Source organism: Salmo salar, chromosome ssa23 (genome assembly GCF_905237065.1).
Source record: "Salmo salar chromosome ssa23, Ssal_v3.1, whole genome shotgun sequence".
NCBI classification, from domain to species: domain Eukaryota; kingdom Metazoa; phylum Chordata; class Actinopteri; order Salmoniformes; family Salmonidae; genus Salmo; species Salmo salar.
Genome location: NC_059464.1, coordinates 19,579,099 through 19,595,430, shown reverse-complemented (window position 1 = coordinate 19,595,430; position 16,332 = coordinate 19,579,099). Strand labels below are relative to the sequence as shown.

Sequence of the window (16,332 nt, the reverse complement as noted above, 5' to 3'; positions counted from 1 at the left end):
GGTGTGTGTTCAGGATTAGAGGGATGTGTCATCACCACCTGGCTTTATAAGGACAAAAGAGCCTCAAAACTCTGGAAAATGAGTGTCTGCGTGTGTGTGAGAGAGAAACCTGTTATTGTCAGACAGTCCTCTCAGACCGGGTCCTCTCAGACAGTCTGTTGGAAAGTAACACAAGGTCCATTTCCTCAAAGCTCTTGCATGTAATTTATTGAAGCATTACACAGAGTCCATTTCCTCAAAGCTCTTGCATATCATGCGTCAATATACTGTACATGATGCATATCATAGGCATCATGTCTTGTGATGTCTATATTTTTGGAAAAGAATCACAGATTGACGCTCATAAACTGGTACTGGGTTGAACATATACAATAGATGTTGATATATGTTGGCGTTCAGGCTTTGTTTGAAAAGTTTAAGTGAGTGATTCCTCACAAAACTCAGACATAGAAAGAACATGATTTGGGGGATTTTCACAAAATGTAATCCATAGAATAGTCCTTTGGAGGAAGGATTATTTACATATATTTGAAATTTGTGTCTAAAAGCATAATTGAGAAATGATTTATTAAAGTTGGTATATTTATGACATTTTGGCTTTAACCAGGCCTCCTTTAATTAAGACTCCATATTATTTCATCTGTACGTGCTACAAAGCAAACATTGTTGTCATCTGAAGTTTTAGCGCTTGCTCTGTAATAAGAGTAGTGTTTTGATTTCAATAACTTTGTAAATATAGATGTTTGATTTCTCAAATGTTTCTATATTTTGTTGAACATAATATACTCTACGGACATATCACAGTTCCAGAGAGGGATCTCTGCTACTTTTAGATTTATGATCCAATTGGTAAGCATTGTCAACAGAGTGAATGTGAAAATTGATAATACATTTTCACCCTCAGCTGGTGATTTGCAGGATATGCAATTATACAAGTAAAAGGATTGCTGTGTTTGGTTACATTGCCTACAATGCTGTTTCTCTGTATGAAATGGGCTTTAACTTTGATATGCCCGTAGAGTATATTATGTTTAGAAATATTTGCAAAATCTAAAATGGCATATTTACATTTTTCAATATTCAGAAATGTATGTCACAAAAAAAGTATGTATATATACTAATATTACTGTCACGTCCTGACCAGTAAAAGAGGTTATTTGTTATTGTAGTTTGGTCAGGACGTGGCAGAGGTGTGTTTGTTTTGTGTTGTCGGGGTTTTTGGGTTGTGTTCTATGTTTTGTATTTCTATGTTCTATTTTCTATTTTTTCTATTTCTATGTCTAGTTTATTGTTTTGACCTTTAATTGGAGGCAGCTGTTCCTCGTTGCCTCTAATTGAAGGTCCTATTTAGTAGGGGTGTTTTTCATGGGGTTTTTGTGGGTAATTGTTCTTTGTATAGCTGTAAGCCTTACAGGACTGTTTATCGTCGTTGTTTTTGTATACGTGTGTTTTGTGCTGGTTTTCCTTCTTTCTACCTAATAAAAAGAAGATGAGTATACACACTCCCGCTGCGTTTTGGTCCAATCCATACGACACCTGTGACAATTACACAGCAAGCAGTAAAGCTTCATATGACACTAAGTGTAGCTTTTTAGCACATCCCAATGAAACATCAGGGAGTCTTAAAGGAGGCCTGTGTAAGGTCAAAATGTCACAACTTTGAATTATTATTTCTCGATTACGCTTTTAGATACAAATGTCAAATATGCGTCCTGCAAAAGACTATTCTATGGATTCCATTTTTTTATCCCCAAAATCATGGTATTGCTTGAGGAATCACTCAAGTACTGTAGAACATTGCATGAATTTTATATTATAGACTTTAAGGATAATTATGAACATGGCTTTAGTTGGAAATGACACATTTTATTTCTGCATGCTCAGGTTGGCTTTCCCACGGAATCGCCCCTGTATGTAGGATGCAGAACCGGGTAGCATAGATGTTTTAACATCTGTTTCTGCTTTTCTAAATCACTAATCGTCCACAGACACAACCTTTCTGTCTGTCATCTAACATAAACAATTTGCACAGTCACTCCTGGAATACAAAATACAGTTTAGTAGCATAGCACCATAATATTGTCCGCACACACACCGACCTCTATTTATCTCTCTCTCTCTCGTTCTTTCCCTCTTCCTCTCTTCTTTAGGATATTACTCACGTTTGTTTTGGCCATAACAAAGACAGAGAGAGTAAACAGAATGAAATCAGCAGGGATAACATTGTGCTTTGTCAACAGCACTCCTTAGACCTCTAACCAAAATATAATAAAAAGGAGTTTCTGTGTATCTGTGTGTGTTTCTGTGTGTGTTTTTATGTGTGTGTGTGTGTGTGAGAGATTATGTTATTATCAGTGTCCTCTCAGTCTGTTGTTGTGAATATCAGTGTGAACTCTTCAGGGAGGTAACACGGGGTCCATTTCCTCAAAGCGCTTGTCTGTTATGTACTTCGGGGAGATAGTGCATCTCTTCAAGTCTCAGGCAAGGTTAATCCTCATGCGAGCGTGGTTCATCAAACCACCTCTGTTACTTAGTGGTCTTTTAAAATGGCATTGACATCATCGTCAACTCCTCCCATCTCAAACTCCATATTCCCAGAATGTTCCCTCACCCTCTCTTGTCATCAACCGCCCAAGCTCAGCTTCCTTTGATCTACATGCAGGTTAGCAGAAACACACACATACTTCTGAGTAAATGTTTAGCCGGCATATGTAGGCATTTAACCTCTGGATGGCTGCCCAGAGTAGAGCAGTCTGCGCAGGAAATGAAATTCAATGAAAATGGTATGTGACTGATTGTTATACATTGTTGTACATTGCCCAGGGGTGATTTTGAAAGACCGCACACACACACTTTGACACACACATACACGCTCACAATTCGATTGCACAGGTCTGGGTAGTTCAACCTGAGGAGTTAGTTTAACCAACACAAGCAAACAGTTCTCTCTCAATTCTGACTGATGCCATCAGACAAAAATTTACAGCAATCAGCCACCTACCATTTGCACTGCATTACATTTCCTGCACAGGCTGCTCTGTTCTGGGCAGTCTTGCAGAGGTTAAATGCCTGCATATGCCGGCTAAACATGTACGCAGAAGTATGTGTGTGCTTCTGCTAACCTGCATGTAGATCAAAGGAAGCTGAGTTTTGTTACCCACTTCTGTGCTCTTCTCCCTGCTCATATCATTTCTCCTCTTTGAGAAAATTAAGAGAGCATACTTAGCCCAGTGAGGGCTGTGATTGGCTCTTCGTCAGCGTTTCAGCACTGTAGCTGTATAAAACCCCAACTGTGGGAGGCTTCGCTAAGACAGAGCGTACTGCCGACTTACTGAAAGGACTACCAGTCATAATATTACAACCTTTTCCTCTGCGCTCAAAACCACTGCAAATAATTATAACAGTACATGGCCAAGATGTTCAAACGTTCATAGATGACCAGCAGGGTCAGATAATAATAATCACAGTGGATACTGTGAATACTGAAACCTTTTAACCTTGAATGTGTTGATTGATATATCATTTATTTCTAAAGGACATCGAGACAAGGGAGACCTGTTGTATGAGAGCAGCAAACAAACACTTGATTCTAATCATCATACATAATATTGAACAACATACCAGATATCATAGATAAAACAGCATTCAGATTCTATTAAATTAATTTATCACACCATGGGGAATGATACTCTCAAGGCAATAACCAATGTGCACGTAGGTGAAGAACTTTAACGCAGATTGATTTGCTGTGTTGGAGTCCTCCCCCTGGAACATCTGCTGTTCCTAAACAAGTTAGCTTAGACAATATCCAGTCTGACCTTTCCTTTCATTAGGACTAATCTAATTAGTGTGCTTGGAGTGAAAACAAATAAATGCAACCCCTTAACTATCTTCACAATTTACAGTAATGCAGTGGTGTAAAGTACTTAAGTAAAAATAGTTTATTATTTAGTATTACTTAAGGTGTTTTGGGGGGTACCTTCACATTACTTTACTATTTTTTTTCTTCTTACTTTTACTTCACAACATTCCTAAATAATGTACTTTTTTCTCCATACATTTTCCCTTACACCCAAATGTGCTTCGTTACATGACGAATGCTTAGCAGGACAGGAAAATTCTCCAATTCATGCACTTATCAAGATAACACGTGGTCATCCCTATTGCCTCTGATCTGGCAGACTCACTAAATACAAATGCATTGTTCGTAAATTTTAAAAACAAGAAAATGTTGCCGTCTGCTTTGCTCAATATAACGAATTTGAAATGATTTATAGTTTTACTTTTATTTTTGATACTTAAGTATATTTGAGCAATTAAATGTACTTTTGATACTTAAGTATATTTAGAACCAAATACTTTTAGCCTTTTACTCAAGTAATATTTTACTGGGTGACTTTCACTTTTACTTGAGTAACTTTCTATTAAGATATCTATACTTTTACTCAAGTATGACAATTGGGTACTTTTTCCACCACTGCAGTAATGTTGATAAACTTTGATAATCTGATTGCAGCTAGTGTGAAATAATGTACTTACGGACAAAAACTGTAAGTATGTGTGTATTTCTGCTAACCTGCATGTAGATCAAAGGAAGCTGAGTTTTGTTACCCACTTCTGTGCTCTTCTCCCTGCTCATATCATTTCTCCTCTTTGAGAAAATTAAGAGAGCATACTTAGCCCAGTGAGGGCTGTGATTGGCTCTTCGTCAGCGTTTCAGCACTGTAGCTGTATAAAACCCCAACTGTGGGAGGCTTCGCTAAGACAGAGCGTACTGCCGACTTACTGAAAGGACTACCAGTCATAATATTACAACCTTTTCCTCTGCGCTCAAAACCACTGCAAATAATTCTCCTTAATTTGGATTTAGCAAAGAGGCAACATGTGTAAGGGATTAGCAACACTGCCTGCAACCTGTATGAAAAGGTAAGATGGCTATTTTAGTTGTTTGAGGTTGTTATTATATTGTTTTAGATCACTAGTAACAGACGTAATACATGTGAAATCCTAACAAATAAATGATGTAATATGTGTACTGTAATGGGAGATTTTCAGACAGTATTGTATGTTGAATACAAGCCTTGCGTGTCAGGCATCTTGGTGCTGCTATAATAATAGGACACACGTCTGTGTCTTAATTTGATATTTATGCATTCTGTTGCCTAACACTACTCACTCTACTTCTCCACCCTTAGTGCCAAAGACATCAAGCACAAGATTGGATTTCTGCTCCATAAGCCTGAGTTTCCACCAGACAAGGAACAGATAAAAGAGAAGACCAACATTGCCAAGAGGTGAGTGTATTGGAGAATAATCAATCAATCAATCAATCAATCAAATGTATGTATAATGCCCTTTTTACATCAGCCGATGTCACAAAGTGCTATACAGAAACCCAGCCTAAAACCCCAAACAGCAAGCAATGCAGATGTAGAAGCACGGTGGCTAGGAAAAACTCCCTAGAAAGGCCGGAACCTAGGAAGAAACCTAGAGAGGAACCAGGCTATGAGGGGTGGCCAGTCCTCTTCTGGCTGTGCTGGGTGGAGATTATAACAGAACATGGCCAAGATTTTCAAACGTTCATAGATGACCAGCAAGGTCAGATAATAATAATCACAGTGGATACTGTGAATACTGAAACCTTTTAACCTTGAATGTGTTGATTGATATATCATTTATTTCTAAAGGACATCGAGACAAGGGAGACCTGTTGTATGAGAGCAGCAAACAAACACTTGATTCTAATCATCATACATAATATTGAACAACATACCAGATATCATAGATAAAACAGCATTCAGATTCTATTAAATTAATTTATCACACCATGGGGAATGATACTCTCAAGGCAATAACCAATGTGCACGTAGGTGAAGAACTTTAACGCAGATTGATTTGCTGTGTTGGAGTCCTCCCCCTGGAACATCTGCTGTTCCTAAACAAGTTAGCTTAGACAATATCCAGTCTGACCTTTCCTTTCATTAGGACTAATCTAATTAGTGTGCTTGGAGTGAAAACAAATAAATGCCACCCCTTAACTATCTTCACAATTTACAGTAATGCAGTGGTGTAAAGTACTTAAGTAAAATAGTTTATTATTTAGTATTACTTAAGGTGTTTTTTTTTTGTACTTTACCTTACTATTTATTTATTTCTTACTTTTACTTCACTACATTCCTAAATAAAATAATGTACTTTTTACTCCATACATTTTCCCTTACACACAAAAGTGCTCGTTACATGATGAATGCTTAGCAGGACAGGAAAATTCTCCAATTCATGCACTTATCAAGATAACACGTGGTCATCCCTATTGCCTCTGATCTGGCAGACTCACTAAATACAAATGCATTGTTCGTACATTTTAATAACAAGAAAATGTTGCCGTCTGCTTTGCTTAATATAACGAATTTGAAATGATTTATAGTTTTACTTTTATTTTTGATACTTAAGTATATTTGAGCAATTAAATGTACTTTTGATACTTAAGTATATTTAGAACCAAATACTTTTAGCCTTTTACTCAAGTAATATTTTACTGGGTGACTTTCACTTTTACTTGAGTAACTTTCTATTAAGTTTACTGAAGTATACCTTTACTCAAGTATGACGATTGGATACTTTTCCGCCACTGCAGTAATGTTGATAAACTTTGATAATCTGATTGCAGCTAGTGTGAAATAATGTACTTACAGACAAAAACTGTAAATTGTACTTTTAATACTTAATTGACATGTTTTAGTATGCTTGGTTACTCATTAACTCAAAGAGGTGTATACGGTATGGTTGATGCTCATGGAAAACACAGTAGTTTATGTCCTGTTGTAAAGAGCATTATGTAAGATGATAGATATGACATCTGCTTGTATCATTAAAATATAGGCCGTTAGCAATTTGCAGGTCAAGAACTGTGGGATATCAACACACAACGGATGTACTGAAATCCGACTTTGGTTCAAATACATGTGTATTTGATTATGTGTTTTTAAATAATTATTTTCTGTGTATTTGATTATTTTCAATAATGTGGCCCGAATCAACTAATTATATTGGAAGTATTTGAAAGTATTTTCCATTAATTTCCTCTAAATAGCCTACTTTCAAATACTTATTCCAAATACTATTTTCAAATACCTGGGTCAAATGCATGGGAGTTTGTATTTTAGTATTTTAAAATACATGACAGTAGTTTCCAAGTGTATTTCCAAATACATTCCAGTATTCAACTAATTTTCTTTAAAGATAGATCATATCTGAATACTTACTTCGAAATGTATGTGAAAGTAATTGAAGAGTTTCATTAAAATTTCAGAAATGTTGGTATATTAGCTTTTATTATTTAAAGAACTTATAGAGATTGGTGTGTTATTTCACCATTTAATTATGGGATTTGTTGTTCAATGACAGACATGTATTTGTTTGAAATCTATCACTTGATAGTTTCATTTCAGAGAGACGAATAATGTTTTGTTGCAAAATCCTATATATCCGCCTCACTCTCAGGAGGAATAAGTAGTACTGCTAGGTTTTACACAGTCAAATGTAATAAAGAACTTCATTTTTAAAAAGAACTGTACGAATTATACATTTGTGACATCATTATTAAAACTTTTTTTAAATGAATCAATACAATTATATGAGATCTATTTGAAAATATTTACATTTGAGATTTTAGTAGATGCTCTTTTCCAGAGTGACTTACAGTTAGTGCATTCATCTTTAGATAGCTAGGTGAGACATCCACATATCACTGTCAAATACAGAATATGAACATTCCATTCCAGCTAAACAATCAATATATAGCGTTTTACAACAAAACCCATATATATATATATATATATATACCCCTCTTTTCTCCCCAATTTCGTGATATCCAATTGGTAGTTACAGTCTTGTCCCATCAACTCCCGGACAGACTCAGGAGAGGTGAAGGTTGAGAGCCGTGCGTCCTCCAAAACACAACCCCGCCAAGCCGCACTGCTTCTTGACACAATGCTCACTTAACCCAGAAGCCAGCCACACCAATGTGTCAGAGGAAACACCATATACCTGCCAACCGTGTCAGCATCCACCACAGGAGTTGCTAGAGCACGATGGGACAACCCGGCTGGCAAAACCCTCCCCTAACCCAGATGACGCGGGGCCAATTGTGCAACGCCCTGGTCACGGCCGGCTGCGACACAGCTTGGGATTGAACCAGGATCTGTAGTGATGCAGCTAGCACTGCGATGCAGTTCCTTAGATTGCTGCGCCACTCGGGAGGCCCGAAATATTGAAAATATTATTGTTAATCCCAATATACTGATTATGCTCTTTCTCTGGTTTTAGAGCTTCACCTGCTGATGTGGAGAAATGGAAACTGTCCTTCAACAACCTGATGAATAGTGAAGGTGAGTTTGTCACAAATCAAAGGAGACATCTTAAGGACCACATTTACATTTTAGTAATGTAGCAGACACTTTTACCCAGAGCTACGTACAGGAGGAATTAAGGTTAAGTGCTCAAGGGTACATTGACAGATTTTTGTTCACCTAGTCAGTTCGGGAATTCGAACCAGAGACCTTTTGGGTACTGGCCCGATGTTCTTAACCACTGCCGCCCTGCGAATGTAGAATCGGGGAGTCTATCTTGCTCAAATGCGAAAACACATTCGATAATGGGATGGTGGTTTTATGAATTAATAAGTTGTAAAAAAAACATTTGAATGAAGCTCTCTGCTGCCCCTTGTGTAGAACTCCTAAATCTTTGTTAAGACTCTGCCACTACCTATTACCAACCCACAATACAAGACTACATGTTTTCAAACACTTTAACTTGAGTGACATTCATATCTCCCTCTCCCTTGTCTCTCTGACCCCTGTCTCTCTGTTTAAGAGACTATCATGACGCCTGTGTGGGCTGTAGGGTACTTGGCTGTAGGTTGTTGGGGACTTTACATGGCTCTTCGGCTGTGTTCTCATGCTCTGGTCATGTGCTACGTGTCTGGAGGCAATGCTGGGTGGCCCCTGGGGTCTGCTGCTCTACACCCTCTCTCTCTGTGTGTGTGTGTGTGTGTGTGTGTGTGTGTGTGTGTGTGTCTGTGTGTGTGTGTGTCTGTGTGTGTGTGTCTGTGTCTGTGTGTGTCTGTGTCTGTGTGTGTGAGCTAGCTGATGGTCCCTGTGGTGTCAGGCTTTCTGTGGGGACACGGAGTAGGAGCAACTGAGAACCATCCTGGCCTTGACCTCCAACATTCCATAGCTTCCTCCATGACTCCCTTCAGAGGGATGCTCTCTGTTTCTCTCTTTAGGAGCATTTCATTAGGAGCATAATAGTGTGTAGCTTCATATAAATCGTAAAACCCAGCACCTGACTAATCTATCCTCTTTCTCTCTCTCTCTTTGTCTGTCTTTCAGCTGGCCGTACGGTGTTCACTACCTTCCTGATGGCAGAGTTCAGCCAGGAGAACATGGAGTTCTGGAAAGCTTGTGAGAAATACAAAATGTCAGCCCCCAAAAATATGGCAGGTAAAGCCAAACAGATCTATGACCAGTACATCGCGGCAGATGCTCTTAACGAGGTAAAATGGAAATAAAAATTGGCTTAAATTTTCACTTGGTAATCTCTGCTATCCCAACATGGTTTCATTCAAAGGCAGTATTCTGTGTTACACAGACCTGTTGGAGTCATAATACACTTATGAGTAATGACCTGGCTCTTTCCATACATCAGTTTTCTCCATTAATATAAAAGCTTTTAATATTCCTGCATGAGTGCCTTTGACATGGATTCTGAAAACACTTAATACATCCTGTTGATGTATCCTCTTTTTCCTCTTTAACCTTTAACCTCCCTTTCTAAAAGCACCTGTGATTGTTCCTTTATGATTGCCATTTTGGATTTTTATAGCGCTTTTTATGGCACCTTTTGTTGATACAGTATCCATGTTGTATTTCATTACTTATATATCTGCTGTTCCCTCTCCCTATCAGGTGAACTTGGACTCAGCAACGCGAGAGGAGACCAGACAGAACCTATCTAATGCCGGCCCATCCTGTTTCGACAACGCCCAGCAGAAGATCTTCACTTTGATGGAGAAAGATTCATACAGAAGGTTCCTCTGTTCCAAACTGATCCAGGATCTGTCCCCGTTGCCCACCACCACCCAACTCAGTGCTCTGGAGAAAAGGGGAGGGATGAGAGGCTGTTCTGAGAACGGTGGTGCATAGACAGAGATGGAGAGAGAGAAACATTGACAATTAAAGCACTCTGTCATGAGGGAAAGAGTAGGTAGTCTTGAAGAGAAAACATTGTTATGAGTAGGTGGATTTAGATTTTTTCTGTCCGTTGTTCAAGAGAACTATTTCAACACGTATCACAAATAGCTTATCTTTCAGACTAGGGTATGCTTGGAGAGGGAGAGAAGAAAACGATCAGAGATGTGGTTTTCAGGACGAAATATCATCCTCTTTCTCCTGATTTTCATTGTTTTGTGAGGGTCTACTTTCTTTCCATGTAATATCTTCCTGAGCTCTAACAAGAGTCAAATGATTCAAACAGGCATTTAGGTATTTCACTCTGGTCAGCTCCCTGTATCCCCTCTGTCTGGCTTTCATCAAGTGCTCAAAGCTAAGTCATGCATGTACGCCAATAATGCTTTCCGGCTTGAAAATGCACTTCCTCAAACTGAGTGTTAAATTAGATTATCGTTTCTGAATGGAGATAACTATGTCTGGATTGGTGTTAAAAGCTCCTTTCACCTGACTGATATTTTTGTTTTTCTATCATTGCTTTACCTTAGGCTAGTTTGTGCACTGCTGAGGTGTAGCTCACTTGTCCTCTGTTAACCTGCCCGATGAAGTCATGACCAGGTGATGTTTTGATTCACAACACAGGGAAAAACAATGAGGAACTACCTCTCTATCCATCCCTATCCCACTTTCTGGGTGACCTGAACATTGATTGGTTAGCAGCTAGCTGTCTTCTCAAGAGGAAGCTTGTGACTGTGCCTGTAATATGACTCAGGTTGTCACTAAACCAACTAGAGTGCATACTAATAGTGTTGGATCTGTGACATCCCCTTGTATTGATCATATCTTCACTAATGCTGCAGATCTTTGCTCCAAGGCAATACTAGTTTCCAATAGCTGTAGTGACCATAACATTGTGGCAATAACAAGGAAAGCCAAAGGTTGGGCCTAAAGTAATGTATTAATGATTGATTCCAATTGTTGACAAGCATGCATGCACCAGTTAAGAAACGAACTGTTAGAGCCCGATTGATTGATGATGAATTGAAAAATTGTTATGGTTCAAATAAATAATGCAGAAGAGGTGGCAAACAAGTCAGGCTGCTCAGCTGATTGGTTGACATACTGTAAACTTAACAAAAAGAAGAAGAAATTATAATACCAAAAAAAGATAAGTAACATAAAACACAATGGAAAATACTTTGGAGTACTTTAAATGATGTCATGGGCAGATATTGCCAGTCATTTCACTAGTAAAGTGAAATGACAACAATTAACAGTGAAACACCATATTTTTGTATAAAATATCTAATAATGAAAGAGACGGATTGCTGTTTTGAATGGTCAATTTAGTGTGGGAGAGGTGGAAAAACTATGGTTATCAATCAGTAATCAAAAAACCACTGGGTATAGACAACCTTGATGGGAAACTATTGAGAATGGTAGCAGACTGTATTGCCACTGCTATTTGCTACAGTGCCTTTAGAAAATATTCACACCCCTTGACATTTTACACATTTTGTTGTGTTATAACATTTAGATTTTTTGTCACTGACCTACACACAATACTCCATAATGTCAAAGTGGAATTATGTTTTTCAACAAAAAAAATCGAATTAATTAAAAATGAAAATCTGAAATGTCTTGAGTCAGTAAGTATTCAACCCCTTTGTTATGGCAAGCCTAAATAAGTTCAGGAGTAAAAATGTGCTTAACAAGTCATATAATAAGTTGCATGGACTCACTCTGTGTGCAGTAATAGTGTTTAACATCATTTTGTTAAGACTACCTAATCTCTGTACTCCACACATATACAATTATCTGTAAGGTCCCTCAGTCGAGCAGTGAATTTTAAACACAGATTCAACCACAAAAACCAGGGAGTTTGTCCAATGCATCGCAAAGAAAGGCTCCTATTTGTAAAAAAAAAAACAGACATTAAATATCCGTTTGAGCAGGGTGAAGTTATGAATTACACTTTGGATGGTGTATCAATACACCCAGTCACTACAAAGATACAGGCGTCCTTCCTAACTCAGTTGCCGGAGAGGAAGGAAACCGCTCAGGGATTTCACCACGAGGCCAATGGTGACTTTAAAACAGTTACTGAGTTTAATGGCAGTGATAGAAGAAACTGATGATGGATCAATAACATGTAGTTACTACACAATATTAACTTAATTGACAGAGGGAAAATAAGGAAGCCTGTACAGAATAAAACATATTCCAAAACATGCATCTTGTTTTCAACAAGGCACTACAGTAAAACTGCAAAAATATGGCAAAGCAATAACATTTTTGTCCTGGATACAAAGTGTTATGTTTGGGGAAAATCCAATATAACACATAACTGAGTACCAGTCTCCATATTTTCAAGCATTGTTGTGGCTGCATCATGTTATGGGTATGCTTGTAATTGTAAAGGACTGGAGCTAAGCACAGGAAAAATCCTAGAAGAAGACCTGGTTCCTTGCCCTTAACTGCACATACAGAACTAACATCAACAACACGCATGCTAGTCTTTCTTGGTTGAGGACTGACGAGAGAAGAACTGCTTCTCTTCTAGTTTTTATGATAGATATTATTGTGATAAATTCCAGATTATCTGCATAATAATATAAGCTCAGACACCCATACATATCACACAAGACATGCCGCCAGTGGTTTCGTCACAGTCCCCAAGTCCACGGCAATAGTCAGTTTTATTTTACTTTTTAGCAGACGCTCTTGTCCAGAGCGACTTATAGTAGTGAATACATACATTTCATTTCATGCATTTTTTGTTGTTGTTGTACTGGCCCCCCGTGGGAATTGAACCCACAACCCTGGCATTGCACACACCATGCTCTACCAACTGAGCCACAGGGATGACCAGAGCCATGATCGCATGGAACTCCCATCTCCAATTACTCAAGCAAACAGTAAAACTGTGATGGTACTCACACACACACACACACACACACACACACACACACACACACACACACACAAGAGAGAGAGAGACACACTCTAACACACACATGTTTTTGTTGTATTGTTTGTATTATTTTTAAGTTGCATTGTTTGTGTATCATTATATTTTCATTATATTTTTTATTTGTGTGACTTTTCTTGTCTATCAATATATCAGTGTTTTGTTACTTGTCATGTTTTGTGTTTTTTTGTGGACCTCAGGAAGAGAAGCTGCTGCTTTTGCAAAAGCTAATGGGAATCCAAATAAACAAATAAATAAAGTTAACCCACAGATGTATGGACATCATCTGAACAATTTCAATGTTGTCCCTCAGCTTCATTCCACTGCATGAAGGCAGCAACCCCCCCTACAGAATGATATAATCACAGCACAACTGGCAGTGCTGAGCATCTTCTTCCATAGCTTTTAATACATGTGAATGGTCTACTTCAATGTATTGGTCTACTTTATGTCACTCTTCTTATTCAACCATTAACATTTAGCTTAAATATCCATGGCTTTAAGCTTTGTGTTCATTCTATGAAAACTTTTCCGATTATAGCTTTGTTGGTATTGTATTTTGATAACATCTCCCTGTACTGCTTATTGTGAATTATTTATGTTGTAAAGTTATTGGCGATGGACAAGTAGGGCAGATGAACGTGTCTTATTAGGCTATCATATATCATTGATATTGATACTATTGGTAATGCAATTGATATCATTACAGTATATGGTTCTGTGAGTTTTGTTTACACATTACTCCTACTCCCCTCCTATTATGATAAATAGCTAGATATTCATTGTAATAATCATTTTTTTATATTTATTTTCTGCTTCTATTCTTGGCACGATTATTTATAATGTATATGTAAATAAAAAACAGTTTCACCGAGTTGTTTTTTCTGTTTAGTCACTTACTTTAAAACTTCCAAAAATGAACGAAAGGCTGCTATTGTAAAACTTACCAGATTCTAAAACATATCATGCCTTCAGAAAATATTCATACCCCTTGACTTTGGAAAGTATTCAGACCCCTTTACTTTTTCACCATTTTATTACATTATAGCATCTTCTAAAATTGATTAAATATTATTTCCCCTTCATCAATCTACACACAATACCCCATAATGACAAAGCAAAAACAGCTTTTCAATTTATTTTGCAAATGTATTACAAACAAAACTCTGAAATATATTTATATAAGTATTCAGAACCTTTACTCAGTACTGTGTTGAAGGGCCTTTGGCAGCGTTTACAGCCTCGAATCTTCATGGGTATGATGCTACAAGCGTGGCACACCTGTATTTGGGGAGTTCCTCCCATTCTTCTCTACAGATCCTCTCAAACTCTATCAGGTTGGATGGGGAGCGTCACTGCACAGCTATTTTCAGGTATCCCCAGAGATGTTTGATCAGGTTCAAGTCTGGGCTCTGGCTGGGCCACTCAAGGACATTCAGAGACTTGTCCTGAAGCTACTCCTGTGTTGTCTTGGCTGTGTGCTTAGGGTCATTGTCCTGTTGGATGGTGAACCTTTGCCCCAGTTTGAGGGCCTGAGCACTCTGGAGCAGGTTTTCCTCAAGGATCTCACTGTACTTTGCTCCGTTCATCTTTCCCTCGATCCTGACTAGTCTCCCAGTCCCTGCCGCTGAAAAACACCCCCACAGCATGATGCTGCCAGCACCATGCTTCACCGTAGGGATGGTGCCAGGTTTCCTCCAGACGTGACACTTGGCATTCAGGCCAAAGAGTTCAATCCTGGTTTCATCAGAACAGAGAATCTTGTTTCTCATGGTCTGAGAGTCCTTTAGGTGCCTTTTGGCAAACTCCAAGCGGGTTGTCATGTGCCTTTTACTGAGGAGTGGCTTCCGTCTGCCACTCTACCATGAAGGCCTGATTGGTGGAGTGCTGCAGAAATGGTTGTCCTTCTGTAATGTTCTCCCATCTCCACAGAGGAACTCTGGAGCTCTGTCAGAGTGACCATCAGGTTCTTGGTCCCAAATATTTCTGATAGAATGACATTGAAAATTAACAGGGACCTGAAAGGCCCGGCAATAAAGTAGCCTACTTTATGAATTGTTATGATATATTATCGATGTACACTAGTTGTTAGTTGGAGAATAGGCTACTGGGGGACAAAATTATGAATGCTTTTATAGAGAAGACACAAACAACTCCGTAATAATAAACACGCACACACGCACCATGTTCATCCTGCCAAAATAACTCCTTGCTCTGTTCTTGCTGAAATGGCAATTTGTCTAGAAAGGTGGCTGTGTCTTGCCATTCAACTGGCCATTGAAGATTTATTTTAGAACCTAGCTTTACATTCGTAGTACGCTGTCTTTCCAAAAGTATGTGGCAGTGACCACACTCTTTCATGGGCCAAGTCCTGGGCTTGAGATCATCTGCCTTGCGCTTTGACATGATACTGAGTTTAAATCTATTTTTACAGCCAATTGTCAATAAATAATATGTTAGGCTGAGATATTCTATGTAGAATTACCAATAGTCTTGTGGATCTGTGCACGAAGAGCTAAACATGGTGGATATATGAAGACGTCTTAATCGGGCTGTTTACCATTGAAAAAATGGTCACAGTTCCGGGCTACATAAGGGGTGGCTCTCCCATAGACACCTATGCGATAGCTGCTGGGTCTGGTCTATTCGTCCCAGCCATGTTTCGGATGGGACGTTAAACAGGTGTCCTGATCAGGGCCCTAATACCATCATGGTCACCTAATCATCCCCAGTTTCCAATTGGCTCATTCATTCTGCCTCCTCTCCCCTGTAACTATTCCCCAGGTCGTTGCTTTAAATGAGAATGTGTTTGCAATCAACTTACCTGGTAAAAAAAAGTTAAATAAAAATAGAAAACAAATATGAAGTGGAAAAAATTGGTTAGTGAGATTTCTTGCTTCCTCTTCCGTCTCTGCTGGAGCGACACACTTGTATCACAGAGTTTCTGTTTTGATGGAACAAGAAGTGTAGTTTCATGAAACCACAGATTATCCATTTTATTGACCAGATACTCAAGTGGCCACTCCAACAATGGAAAGAGATGTCTTAACAAATGGATGAGGCAAGATTACGTGGGACCATTCCAGCCCATGAGAGGGCAGAAACGCGCGTGAACAGCTCCGATATAACGTT

At 38.6% G+C, this 16,332-nt stretch overlaps 1 protein-coding gene across 1 annotated transcript; it reads left to right on the top strand.

Moving 5' to 3' along the window:
* The first annotated feature begins 4,673 nt into the window (after positions 1-4,673).
* LOC106584143 (regulator of G-protein signaling 4) lies at positions 4,674-12,181 on the top strand. Its single transcript, XM_045706344.1, has 5 exons — positions 4,674-4,926; positions 5,196-5,294; positions 8,329-8,390; positions 9,393-9,556; positions 9,969-12,181. Exons 1-5 carry the CDS (start codon positions 4,883-4,885, stop codon positions 10,203-10,205), a joined length of 606 nt encoding a protein of 201 aa, XP_045562300.1. The 5' UTR covers positions 4,674-4,882; the 3' UTR covers positions 10,206-12,181.
* The last annotated feature ends 4,151 nt before the right edge of the window (positions 12,182-16,332 follow it).